The sequence below is a fragment of the Callorhinchus milii genome, unplaced genomic scaffold (assembly GCF_018977255.1).
Source record: "Callorhinchus milii isolate IMCB2004 unplaced genomic scaffold, IMCB_Cmil_1.0 Scaffold7, whole genome shotgun sequence".
NCBI lineage: Eukaryota > Metazoa > Chordata > Chondrichthyes > Chimaeriformes > Callorhinchidae > Callorhinchus > Callorhinchus milii.
Window position 1 is genome coordinate 23694538 of NW_024704748.1, and position 14635 is coordinate 23709172.

Sequence of the window (14635 nt, forward strand, 5' to 3'; positions counted from 1 at the left end):
TGATCTTTAAGTACAACAAAGTGATGACACATGTGTGTTATTGTATATAGATGTGCTATCATTGAATTATGCTCTATGTGTGTGAATGTATATTTGTGTTATCCATGTACATATATGTGCCAGTACTGTATTATTTGAGGGTTCTTCTTTTCCTTGTTACTGAACCTCGAAAGATTGCAACTTTTCTATTTCTTAGATGTCCTTAGATGTTCAAAATGCCACTTTGTGTGAAAATCATGTTCAGCCAGTTCTTCAAGCATAGTTCTCAGTGGGCATAAAGACAACCAGACATCAGTAACTACTTATTGTAAGTTACAGTTATTCATTCAACGAATCCTACCATGCAAACAGTTTTTTTGTGCCCTGTAGATTATTTTGTTCTCTCTAAAAAGACTATGTCTTCATGAGTAAGTGATACAAAGACAAAAATGTTCAAAGTCCATAGGAGATAGATCAGTATTTGAAAGAGAAAGCTAGGTTTGATGTGGTGGCCGGGTGAGTCTCTATTTAGGATCAGATGATGGGAACTAAAGATACTGTGCATAAGAAAGATAGCTGCCTTCTCTGTCCTTCTGTACAGTTAGTGAATTAAATCTAGACACTAAGACCGTGTAGATGTTTTCTTAAAAAATGCGTCCTTTATTCTGTAAATCATGTTCAAACAATCTTGCCCTACGGCTTAGTGCACCTCTTTCGCCTACGAATCAAAATGACGTATGGTGACTTTCTCCTCCAAGTTTACTTTGTGCAAAAACAAGGGAAGGAGCCCCCAGTCCAGAGTTTGGACTCCACACACAAACACAATGAATGCGATGTGATAACAGTTAAAAAAAACCACCACGAGGCCGGGCGTTCACGACACGCAGTCGATCCACTTCACAATCCGTTCGGTGAAGGGCTTTCGACACCTCTCAACGGCGTGATAAATTATTATATCAAATGCAAGGATTATTATTGATATTCTCATTATTCAGCAGTGTGGTGAGCCAACCCTGTGACAGATGTGTTTTGTGCAGTGAGTTGTGAACCCAGAGACCAAATCAGCCCTTTCACACTCTGCAGTTTCCAGCAGGAGTTTCTGTCTGGTATTGTAATGAGATTAAACGGCCACATGACTGTATTATTCCCTCTAATGCTCTCTCCTTTAGATCCCACTATTCAGAGTCAATCAATGACCCAACACGTGGGCTCAGACTGGAGAAAGAGAGAGAGAGAGAGAGAGAAAGAGAGACAGAGAGGAGGAGAAGAGAGAGAGAAAAAGAAGGGGGAGGAAGAGAGAGAGAGAGAGGGGGGGGGTGGGAGAGAGAGAGGGAAGAGGGAAGGGAGAAAGAAGGTGGGGGGCAAAGAGAGAGAGAGAGGTTTGGAGAAGAATAGTGCAGTTTTGCCTAAAACTTCTGCCACAGGCACTGAGTTTCTAACTGAGCTCCAACTAAAGGTTGGCTTTGCTTTAACAGGTGTGTGTGTGTGTGGGTGTGTGTGTGTGGCTTAAAAAGAAGAGAGAGAGAGAGAGATGGTGGTGGTGATGCAACACAGGTGAAGTGTGAATGAATTGTGTCAGGAAGTGATGATGTGGAGAAATTGCAACTCTTGAAGCGAAGGGAACAACAAAGACAACAGCGAAACTGATCAGCATCTCAAGTGGACTCGAGCTCTGCGAACTCCGCAGTCTGTGTCTCGCTTTCCGCAGCACATTGACTGGTTCCTTTCTGTCTGTGTGTCTCTCTGTCTGTCTGTCTCTCTCTGTCTGTCTCTCTCTGTCTGTCTGTCTCTCTCTCTGTCTGTGTGTCTGTTTCTCTCTGTCTGTGTGTCTGTCTCTCTGTCTGTGTGTCTCTCCCTCTCTGTCTGTCTGTCTCTCTCTGTGTGTCTGTCTCTCTGTCTGTGTGTCTGTCTCTCTGTCTGTGTGTCTCTCCCTCTCTGTCTGTCTGTCTCTCTCTCTGTCTGTGTGTCTGTCTCTCTGTCTCTCTCTGTCTGTGTGTCTGTCTCTCTGTCTGTGTGTCTGTCTCTCTGTCTGTGTGTCTGTCTCTCTGTCTGTGTGTGTCTCTCTCTCTCTGTCTGTGTGTCTCTCTCTCTCTGTCTGTGTCTGTCTGTGTGTCTCTCTCTCTCTGTCTGTGTGTCTGTCTGTCTCTCTGTCTGTGTGTCTCTCTCTGTCTGTCTGTGTCTCTCTCTGTCTGTCTGTGTCTCTCTGTGTGTCTGTGTGTCTCTCTCTCTCTCTCTCTCTGTGTGGCTATGGATGCTGTTGGATTGCACCTGAAGGACAAGGATGGAGAAGCTCTCTGTGACAGATCTCCTTTGCCTGAGGAGTTGGGCTCAGACAGTGGGGATGAGCAGTCGCTGTGCTGCGATGCTGACCTGGAGCTGAATGCCTTTGATGGGCTGCCCCATTCCTCTCGTTACTACAAACTCCTGCAAGAGAGGAAGCAGCTGTCGGTGTGGGAGACCAAGTTGGCTTTCATGACCAGTTTAGCCACCCATCACTTTGTTATCCTGTCTGGGAACTCCAGGATGGGGAAGAGCAGCCAGGTAAGGTGCTTTTATACCATCACATCTAATGGGGTGGGGGTGGGGGGTAAGTGTTAACAATCAGAGATTTTTTTTTATTTGTGTGTCTGGATTTGTGGAGTGATTCTATTCTCTTTCTCTCTTTTTCTTTTGCATTGGGATCTGGCAATGCTTTGAAAAAGGCGCCAATGTTTTGTTGAGGCTTATTTATCCTGGAGCTGATAGCAGCTGATCCAGCAGAAGAGGACAATGCAATCTTAAACCCTAAAATAAACCTATGTGTGTGTGTGTGTGTGGATCTATTTTTTTGTGTGCACCATACTGAAGAGAGCTGTGTGTGTGTGTGTGTTATTGCTGAGCCTAAACCCCAATACCAAGACTGCAAAACAATACATGTTCTGGTGGTACAACTTTTTTGTGAACAAGCAGTGACAACAGTTGGATCAAAGCTACATTTATTGCGGCTTATCAAATCTACTTTGCTCAAAGATTCGTTTCAGTTCAATTTAACACAACTGCATTCTTTGTAAACCAATCTTTCCAACGTCCCACCGAGTGAAACTTTTCATTTCAAAGAAAGTCGCATTCACTCTGAACGGCTGTCTTGCTGCTAAATGTTTAGTACCATTTTTTTTCCCAGAGGCTGTGAAGTTGATCTGAACATTTCGGGGAATGAAAAGCTTGCTCGCTCTGCACACCACCAATATAAAACCTGTAGATGTCCAGAGAGCAATATGGGCCCATTTTATCCTTTCGCATCACCCAAATTTACTGTGTTCTGGAAGCTGGTTGTGAAAACATAACCTCTTTTCACCCTGGTTGTTTCGACCAACATTGAGAACAATGAGCTATTTCTTTGGTTCCTGATAAGAGAGGTAATTCGAGCATTTTATAGAGGTAAAGGGGGAGTGACAAGTGAACCTGGGATTAATTGTGCATGGCACTGGGATAGAGGATGCTGTGTGCAGGGAGATTGCTGGATGGAATTCTTCTCTGAAACAATTTTAATGGGAGCTTTAGTTGGGAACTTAATTTCGCTAACAACGTTGAATTATTTCTCACACGTTGTATTTTTTTTTGTTTTGGACACGAGATTGTTTCAAGTGATTGAAAAGGGGTGGTCGCAAGTGCACAGAGTTGTTAATGCTGTATTGTTGATGTCCCACTTTTTGAACTCTGCATTCAATTCGACTTTTCAGCTTTTTATTAGGGAATAGTAATTCATGGCGTTACTAGTAATAGGTACCCTCTCAATATAGCATTGATCCTTTAATTACACTCTTGATGGGAACCAAACTGTCGCAGATAGGCAGTTTCCTGTATATGTGTGTGTGTGTGTAAATATATAAATATATATGATGAAAAATGGAATTCTCCAATGCAGAGTTCACAAAGTGGGACATCAATATATATATGGATAAACACACACACACACACACACAGTATTTATCTTAAACTGAACTCGTATTACATTGTTTGGCTTTTCCTCTTACCTCGTAGTCACCATTTTGAATGTGGGCAGATTTGGCAAACTCCAGCTGTTAATTCTGGCTGACAACAGCCGCCTTTTTGTTTCCCGGTTGTTTGTAAAGTAATATTGTAACCAAAACACTCTGGGGGCATTATTCTGTGTGAAGGGCACTATATAAGTGTAAGTTGTTGGATGAAGATTGTTACATCCATTGCTCTTAGAAGGTGAGGGACTGATTGGATTAAAGATCTTTTTTTTAAAAGTGCTTTTATCCCTTCCAGGAATGAGACTGTATTTTAATAGAAATGAATCCAGTTATTTTGATACACAGAACAATGCTTCCAGGATCTAATTGCTATAAGCTACAGTACACTCTTTTCCTACACAAAGAGCTAGTTCAACGCTGGGTCTTTCAATCACAGAGCAGCTATTGAATTCTATAGAGAAATTGATAGCATTTTGACACCATGCTGTTATCTGGAATGGTGTAGCGATCAAAGGATCTTTTAAGAGTCATCCTGACCCAGTTGATAGCAATCTCATCTCTGAGTCAGAAGGTAGTGGGTTCAAGCCCCATGGAAAGATTTGGAAGTCATATAATCAATGCTGTTATTCCATTGCAGTGCTGGGGGTGTGCTACGTTGCTGGAGGCATTATCCTTTGGATGAGACGTTAAACTGAGTTCCCATCTATCGGTTCCAGTGTCTATTAAAGATCTTGTGACCCTATTCGAAAAGACCAGGGAATTTCACTCAGTGTCCATCCTGGCTAAGAATCCCCCAAATAAAATTGTTCATTCACTTTGTGAACTGTTTGTGAGACATTGATGTGCATAATTTGGCTGCTGTGGTCACGCACAAAATTCCACTTTACAGTGTATCCTGTGAAGCGTTTTGAGACATCCTCCTGACGTGAAAGGCGCTGTATCAAACATAAGTATTGATCAGTTTTCTTATTAATAATAAATAATCCTTGTATTTGATGTTAAACCTTATCGCGTCATTGAGACGTCTCAAAGCGCTTCACAGAATGTACTGCAAAGTGAATTGACTGTATGTTTTGTGGAATATTTTTTCACTGAAGTGTAGATTGTAGCATGTAGGATTGATGTAAGAACCTGCAGGACAAGGAGAAATCATCTGCCAGCCTCAATGTTTTGGGGGAAAAAAAACATGGAATTATTTTCTTCAATTACTTCCTTTGTCAAAATTCTATCCAGCTCCCCCTTGAATTCACTAACACACTCTCCTGCACTGTCTCTCTGAACAATCTGTTTCCTGTATTCACCAACCCTCAGAAAATTAATTAATTTACTTGTATTTACTTTCCTTCTACTGACTTTGAGCCCTTTACTCCTCCATGTAAAATTTGTAATTGTGTCAAAACTTGGATTCAATTTATGTGTACCCCTTAGTCATTTAACACAGAGGACACATCAGTTGAATCTACACACCAGTTGAATCTACAGTTTAAAAAAAACTATTTCTGATGAATATTTGAAAATCCCTCTAATGTTTGCTGTTCAAGTGAATTTCAACCAACAGTAAGGAACAAAGCAACATTACCCGATAACAAAAGGCTGGTGTCCAACTCTGATGCACTAATATTGGCTCGCAATAAATGGGGGGAAAAAAACATACATTAAATCTTATTTTTTGTAGAAAAAAACCTGACCCAAGATTCAAACTATCCCCAAACAATTTCCATCAGGAGATTTTGAATGGCAATTAGAAACCAGAAGTCTGGCTAATTTTTCTTTCCCAAACTCAAGGATATTTAGTGCAATTGCAGTGCTTCATCACCAGCCAAGAGTAAGCTGAGTTTAGCAAAGACCTAGAATTTAAATTGACTTCTTTGGTCTGTATAACTTGGTATGCATTTAGGGGAGAAATCGGGAAAGCAAACAGAACTATTGATTTCAATGCTGCCATATAGCTTTTTGGGAGTCTCCTTTTGAATTACATGGGCTCACAAACGTTTTAATCTTAATGGTTGAATTGTACTATGAACCTTTCCCCTCCCGCTCAAAGGCATATTAATCCTTATCGAGCTCCTGCTGAAATAGTTCTGAACTTTGCTTCAAAATTATTTGAATCAACTATCTCAAGCCACTCAAAACAGAAGAAAGAGAGGGACTATTTAATCAACTTTTTTTTAAAAAGACAAATAGAAAGCAATGTTGTCCAGTGTGAGACATCAGAACTGATTCTTTGTTGTGTGTTATAGATCCCCCAGTGGTGTGCAGAATATTGCCTTTCTCTCCAGTATCGCCATGGGGTTGTTGTGTGCACACAGACACACAAGCAGACGGCTGTCAGCCTTGCCCTCCGCGTGGCAGATGAGATGGATGTCAACATAGGGCACGAAGTGGGCTACGTAATTCCATTCGACAACTGCTGCATCAATGAAACTATCCTAAGGTCTGTGTGCTTCCCATTTACTTCTGGTGACCCTCACAGAGCTGCCACTCAAATGTAAACAGCAAACAATAAGTTGTAGGACTGCAGCTGCCCAGCCCTTCCCAAGCAACTAACGCCATATGTTGTTCCTTATCATTTATATTACTCTTTTACGTGGCATGTAGAGATTGTGACAGGACAAAGAGAGAAAGAGTAGAACGAATAAGATGAGCTGGAGGGCAGAAAGGTGAAAGAAAGTTAGGTTTCAACATAAGAGTTCAACAGTGAAATAAAGACTGTAATGACTGCTTGGTATACAGAGCATTTCCTCACCCAAACTACCGTTGATTCAAAATATAAATTATGTATTTGACTTAACATCGTTACTTAATATTTAATGTAGGTATTGTGCAGGGATCTTTTACACATATAACTGAAAACAATTATGTTGTAAAAAAGATTTCATGTGATAATTATAAAATGCAACACTTCACTCCATATTCTTTTCGATCTTTATAATTGATTATTATAATTGATTTAATTTAAAAACAAAGCATTAGGATCATCACTTAAATGTAACAATAGTACCACTACTCTCATATATTTAGCCAGTTGTTTATAATTTTTTTGTAACTTCTTATTGAGGAGACCTTTCATATGTTTGTAGAATAACAGCAACCGTTTGTTGTGGTTTAGTCTTAAAAGTTTTAAAAATATATTGATTGTTAAGTATCATGTTGAAACTTCTAACTTCTTTTTGAGTTATTTATTGTTTTTAGTGTAAAATTACTTTTAATTCAATAAAATAATGATCTGATCAAATTTGAAGTACTGTACTGTGACTGGCCTTTGGGGCCTTTGTTTAGAAACCTGTTAAAGTTGGGAAAATTAAAGTGTCAATCTTTTCTACATAGGTTTTCTTAAATTATCTTTTGATAATTTCGTTCAATAATGACCATTCTATGCAAGACTGTGTTACAGACTAGCACTTAATATTATTGTGCTAATAATTGATGAAGTTCTCGTCCCTCTTTCTTCTGTTTTGAGTGGCTTGAGACTGAGAAAGCCAATTGACGATGCTTCAATGTTCTAGGTACAATACAGATGACATGTTGCTACGAGAGATGATGTCAGATCCTTTACTTGAACACTATGGAATTATCATCATAGATGAAGCTCATGAAAGAACAGTTTCCACTGACGTGCTGCTGGGGCTTCTGAAGGACATTGTAAAACAGAGACCAGAGCTTAAAGTGGTAATAATCACCTGCCCTCACATGTCTAGTAAACTGCACACCTACTACGGTGATGTTCCTCTGATCCAAGTGGGCAATGCGAAGAGGTGTCCTGTCGAGGTTGTTTACAGTTGCGCTTCTCAGAAAAACTATTTCCTGCCTGCACTGAGACTGCTGTTTGAGATACACCACACCCGGGAGAAGGGAGATGTGGTAGTCTTTCTGTCCTGTAAAAAGGTAAGCTCAATCCATGCGTGATTCTAGTGATTTTTGTTCCTAATAATATGGTATAGATGGTGAAGTCATTCTCTTTAAGACTTATTAGACATTGTAATGATATCACGACTTTTTGGTCATCCTGAATTTATAATGTAGCATTTTAGAGACTTAACAGTATTACCAGTATTTACATGTTATCTTTATGTACTTGCAGGAAATAGATGAAGCATGCAGTATAATCAGACAAGAAGCTTCTAATCTACACCCGGTATTAGGAGAACTAGTTCCAATTCCCTTCTTTCCAGAACAGGGCAGACCTGTTTATAGTCCAAGCGAAGTGTGGGAGAAGAGCTGTAAACATTACAAGAGGAGAGTGGTGTTGACAACCAGCATGGGAGAGTCCTTACTTTGCATGGAGAATGTCAATTTTATTATTGATGTTGGCATTGAAAGAAGAAATGTGAGTAACTGTGTTGCAGAGTTGATTATTCACATAAATCCATAGCAGAAAGATCTTGGTCAGGAAATCTACAGCAGAGGGTGTATAGGTTGACCAAAAAGTCATGATTTCTACCCTATTTTAAAAAAATCAGAATTTCTTTTAAGACTTATTAGAAATTGCAATGATATCATGACTTTTTGATCACCCTGCATTACAAATACACCATGCCATCAGTACAATATTCTGAAGGTTGAACCTCAGTTTTGCCTGATATAAACTGAAATGTTTCAAGAGTGGTTGAAGAGTTAACTGCATATTGTATTGGAGCACTATTGCACAGCACTAAGGAGATCTGTGAGATTCACCTTCCTCGTTACTGCGTTTCCATTTCCACAGGGAACAGGGGAGGTTGAAGACTGTTCTTCCTAAACCACACTTGTACACTGCAGCACTTCTGGTGGATAAATTTTGTGTTTGTAAATGCACGCTTAGTTTTTATTCTAAGTGCTCCGAGACTCTGTCCTGCATGTGTGGGGGCGCTATATAAATGTACGTCGTTGTTATTGTACCAAGCAATGCATGAGTGAGTGAAACTAATTTGAATTTATTGCATTTATGGCACAAATCAATGATTTTTTTTTGCTAAAAGAACAAAATACATCTGCCACGACTCATTTCATATCTGTACCTGATCCTAGGTTTACAACCCGAGAATACGAGCAGATTCGCTCATGATGCGACCAATTAGCAAAATCCAGGCTGAGATGCGCAAGCAGATCATCAGCACAGGGAGATCAGGTAAGGCCAAAAGCGTCCAATACGCTTCCTGTTTAAACTGGGAAATCCATTACAAAGTGTTTTTCACAGGAAACCTTTCTGAACCAAGAACCTATACATAAGACAATCTAAATTCCACATCTTTTATTGGTTAGTGATCATACATTTATTATATATATATATATACACACACATTTAGCCCGCAAAATATGCAGTCAATTCACTTGGCAGTATATCCTGTGAAGCGCTTTTGAGAAGTTTCAACGATGTGATGAGGCTGTATCAAATGCTATTATTATAAATTATTTGGAGAAACAAAATGCCAGTAACACGGCTGCTTTGAACTAATTCCTTTTTTCTTATTCAGGCAAATGCTTCCGGTTATACACTGAGGAATTTCTGCAGAAAGAGATGCCTGAGCTTTCACCAGCTTACGTTCTTGAATCCAACCTCATTCGCATGGTTCTATTACTGAAGAGAATGGATATTGCAGACATGGGCCAATGTGACTTCATAGATAGGCCAGGTAATGCTGTATAATGGTGCAAAAATATGCAACAAGTGAGCAACGTTCATTCACAATTAGGTGCTGGATTTCAAAATTCCATTAGAAGACACAGCATTGACCATTGCAAAATCTGAAAAAAACAGTACACTAAAAATATTTAACATCAAATTTGGATTCTCGTCTGCCAGTTAAATAAAAGAGGTCTTTCGATAATTCAAATACTCATACTCTCAATCTTTAAATTCCTTTTGTATTCCTTGCACGTAAATTTACTCTTACTCATTTGAGCATCAATCTCTTCTCATTCATAGTCACCGAGGGATAGTCTAATCCTAACCCAAGTTTTCAATTCCACTGCATGTGAGCTGCAACCAATTTTTCCAATTAACCGAGGAGAAAAGTGAACACTAATTTGAGACCTTTGAATAGATCTACCTTTTACTGAACTTTTGGTCTAATAGAAAAGTTACACAGAGCACAACTCATATCTTTGCATTCAATCTGCTAATGATTCTGGTGGATGGCTTTTAGTTTTGTGTACATTCCTTTCTGCTGGTTCTGATTCCACTGGTTCTGATTCCACAATGCCGCCGTTGTTATAAGGCTTCTTAACATGTTTATATTGCATCAGTCATCTGATTCTTTCTTTCTGCATGACTGAAGCATGATGCAATAATTAAATTGGATCTTTTGAACACGGCCGTAACAGATTTTTTGATAACGTGGCACTTTTCCAAGTCGACCAGCAGTAAGTTCATTGTCTCGGGAGAAAAAAATGTTTTGGAGCATATTAGTGCGTTGACAATGCTTAAATATTGTATTATGAATTTTTTTTTTAAATTGTCCTCAAGTTGTGTATAAACATAATACAATAGTGCTATAGAATACTAGTTGCTTTGTCAGGGATAACTGTATACTGTAGCCTCTAGTCATGAAATAAACTGGCTTTCAAATTGTTAAATGCAGCAGAAAGTAATGTCTGCACAGGTTTTACAAGCCACACGAGCTGCCTAAATGCGGAGAGGAGAGAGCCTATCATTAGTCCCCAGCGTACTGGGCAACTGTGAATTAATTTTATTTACTGTAGAAAATGGGGCTAGCAAAATCCAAACTGCTGGATAATAGAATACGGATTACCTTGTATGAAAGCCGGCTTCAACATGTTCCATCCCCATGCATTTGTAAAGTACAGACGTTAGATTCTGTGAAAAATTGAATCGCCTCAAATCACCCTTAAGAGGATTAATGTACGGTGTATGAAAGCCTTATGTGTATTTGGTTTAATTTTAGATGTTTTTTAGTAATTGCTGTTTTATTCTTGACATCGCTTACATTTTGGAACATTCTTTTCTGACACCTTTCTTCCCCTGCCACCCTCTCTCTCCTCCTCTCAATCAATAGGCCCATTACTGGTCTATCATGAAGTGTATATTTTCACTATCTGTTCACCAACTTCTCGTGTATTGTTTGTTCATGTATTGTGCACTGTAGAGATGGGTTAATGCAGACGATATTGGGGGAAATTACTTGTGAACCTCTACCTATTGTTTGGCAGCTAAATTGCCCTTTGATCTGATAACAATGACATTACTTTTTATATATATTATATATATATACTAAACAGACTTTTTTTTAATAAAAAGCTCCTGAAGCTCTGATGCAGGCATTGGAGGATCTTGATTATCTTGCAGCCCTGGATGATGATGGGAATCTATCAGAAATTGGAATAATCATGTCAGAATTCCCACTGGATCCACAAATGGCCAAAGCTCTTGTTGCATCCTGTGAATTTGACTGTGTTCACGAAATGTTAACAATAGCTGCCATGGTAACAGGTGCGTTAAAGCAAACTACTATCATTTTATTTTTATACCAGATGTAGATGCGTTTAAAAAAAAATAGCATTCGCAACAGAATTGACGGATGGTGATGGATGTAAATATTTTCTGTAATATTCTTCTTTATTTTTCTGAAGCTCCCAATTGCTTTGTGGACCCACCTCCTGGTTCAGAGCGAACTGCATTCGCTTGTCGGAGGAAGTTTTTTCATCCAGAGGGCGATCACTTTGTCCTCCTCAATGTTTACAGTGCATTTAAGCAGAACAAGAGGAGTGCATCAAACCAACGTAAGATAACACATTATTTTTGATGGGAGCAGAAAAACAGTAAAGACAAATCTGCCATTAACTAATTATTGTTTGACATTCTATTTTAAAACTTATTCGCAAATTGTGCTGCGTACTGACACTGTATGTTGAAAAACGCAGCTCATTTGATTGAAAACGTAACCTCCTTTATTTGAGATTGCTGACTTGAATTCCTAAACTTGAGAAAGATGTTTGCTCCTCTAATGGATTTTCTTTCAACTGTTTGTGCAGACTCTGAGGTTGAGAAGTGGTGCCGTGACAATTTCCTGAATTACTCTGCCCTGAGGATAGCGGATGCCATCAGAGCTGAGCTGCTGGGCATCATGCAGTGTATCGAGCTGCCCATTTCAAAACCCGCTTTTAGCACGCTTGAAAATACACTGAATGTGAAAAGAGCTTTGTTGTCCGGCTATTTCATGCAGGTGAAACATACTTTTTCTGGTGATTTATGATTCAGTCGTATGCAGAATTTTCTCATTGCGTCAGAGACCATATCCTGTATAGTTTTCTTGGAATGGTTTCTGTTTCAAAGAGATTGCCTAATTGTTCATATGCCTAGTCTCAAGACCGTTTTGGCTTAAAATTTAGAAAAGCTTTAATTTGGAAGCCAGTTTTCTGGAACGTGTAACAGGTTTGCCCTGAAGTCAACGTCTACGTAACAGCTTGTCTAGTAATCGCAGACTATTTACATCACAGAAGGAGGCTATTGTTTTGACATTAAGTATAATTCTTTGTGTGAACTCGAGTGTTAAATCAGTCCTGGAACTCAAATCCACAGCTATTACAGTCACATGAAGTAAGGATTTTAATGACATAGTTGACAGATTAGAATTACAACTGTCAGATTTTAATCAATGCAAACCAACAAAAGAACTTTGTCTTCTTAATACGCGTCATAGTCAAGATATACTTATAGACTTCTATATTAGTCTTGTAACTCGTCTTGCAGTATTGCTTTGTGCAATCAAATCAATGCAGCTAATGTAACTGTCCTTCCGTTTCTAGATTGCACGAGATGTTGATGGATTGGGGAACTATGTCATGTTAACGCATAAACACGTAGCACACCTCCACTCTTTCTCAGGCTACTATTCTTCCAGGCAGAAACCAGAGTGGGTTTTGTTCCGTGAATTCACAATATCTGAAAACAACTGTATCAGAATCGTGTCAGAAATTTCACCGGAAATGTAAGTACACTCCCTCCAATTAGATGCTTTTATAATTGGCACCTTATTGATCCACAACTTTGGGGATATTCCATTGTCAATTTCTGCAAACAGTTTGGTAAATTTACTATGGTTATAAAGGTTGACCTGTAAAACAGTTTTTGAACTCTAAATCGCCTTTTTACATAGGAAAGAATGTAATTATTTGACTCGTGGAAATATCCGTGCTGAACAGCAATGGATGGAAGGCTCTCATAAACAAATCATGGAAACTATATTCTGTGATAGACTGTCTCCAAGTCAAATTTTTCATCTGAGATTCAGTTCAAATGTATTCTAGACTGAATAAATTAAAATCCATATTGATTCAAGTTTGAAAAGAAATTATCCAGCAACAGAGTCTGTTTCACAATGTAAATCAGTTTTAAACGCCTGGAAAAGCTTCCACTCGTAGCCCTTCGCTTCATAATGTTTGCCAATGTTACTTCAGATGACTGTTTTTGCTACTAGATACTAAGTGAATATGATCACACTGTAGATCTTTAGTAGAAACTTGCAACTCATTTTCATCTTCTTGAAACAAGCAGTTTCCATATACAAAGCAGATTTTCTCTGGATTTAGGGACAAGTCATTTTGTGTGATGAAAACAGTAGCTTTAAAATCCACACATCTTTAATGGCCAGTAAAAGCTTACAAGGCCTGCTTCAAATCATCCTGAAAACATTTGAGAGTGTCTGAAAATATATTACTCTAGTGTACCGTTCAGCATTCTTTTTAAAACTCACACATCCAGAAATAGTAAATCTTACAGAACCACTGATTTGTGTAATACATAGGCTTTTACTGTAGTAAAGTCATGAGCTGAATTATCCCAGAAGTTGCATCTGAAAGTACAAGGACTTGGAGAAAATGTAAATTTTCTTTGTCAATGTCAAGTCCTTTGATGCAGCCATGTGACCATCAGCAATTAGAAGTAGTAACAGAGGTGTCAAGTTATCAAATATGAATTGGCTCTCCTTGTGGGAAAGTGTATGGCCTGCACTTATTTTGTTTCTCTCGAGTGTTGTTGTGAAGGTCAGAAAATGAGATACTCCGCTCAACATAACGATTCCAGCACCATCCCAGTGTTGAGAATTTGGATGCATCTTAGGGCTTTTGAGGCTGCTGCCACTTCAAGTCATTTCTAGCAGCAGGAGTTAGCAATCAACACTCGACTCTGGAGGAGCTCCAATTCCTGAATTTTCATAATAATTGTTTTTGTATGTAGCATAAAAATGTATCAACATCGCATAACCACATAGCAGTAGGTACATGAAATAAGTCTTAACCAAGTCTGATTGCAAATTTCTACAGGTTTGTCCAGCTGGCTCCACAGTATTACTTCAGTAATCTACCCCCAAGTGAAAGCAAGGAACTCCTCCAGGAAGTTATTGACCAATTCTCAAAGTTGTCGACTGGTGAGGACCATCCTCCAGCAAGCAAAGAAAACGAGAAGCAAGAGGAAAACAGCCAGAGTGAAGACAGATGTGCCATTCAATGACCATTTTCTAATTCACTAAAGGAATGATTCACAGTACAAAGACTGATCCAAAGGGCAACAATCAATCAATGTGCCAAAAGTTACCATGTTTTCACTGTAAGGCATTGTCACACATGTGATCTCCATGTGGATTTGTAAAGACTTTTATTCGATGAACAATTTATTCAATAGCTGTTTTAAATTTTAGTTCAAAGTGTATTAATTTGTGTGAATAAATTTTTTTTAAACAAGA

At 38.9% G+C, this 14635-nt stretch overlaps 1 protein-coding gene across 1 annotated transcript; it reads left to right on the forward strand.

The window, feature by feature from the left end:
- The first annotated feature begins 2220 nt into the window (after positions 1-2220).
- On the forward strand, positions 2221-14632 carry dhx32b (DEAH (Asp-Glu-Ala-His) box polypeptide 32b). Its single transcript, XM_007903967.2, has 11 exons — positions 2221-2520; positions 6197-6390; positions 7463-7841; positions 8038-8283; positions 8964-9063; positions 9410-9568; positions 11194-11385; positions 11526-11675; positions 11928-12118; positions 12702-12883; positions 14217-14632. Exons 1-11 carry the CDS (start codon positions 2227-2229, stop codon positions 14401-14403), a joined length of 2274 nt encoding a protein of 757 aa, XP_007902158.2. The 5' UTR covers positions 2221-2226; the 3' UTR covers positions 14404-14632.
- The last annotated feature ends 3 nt before the right edge of the window (positions 14633-14635 follow it).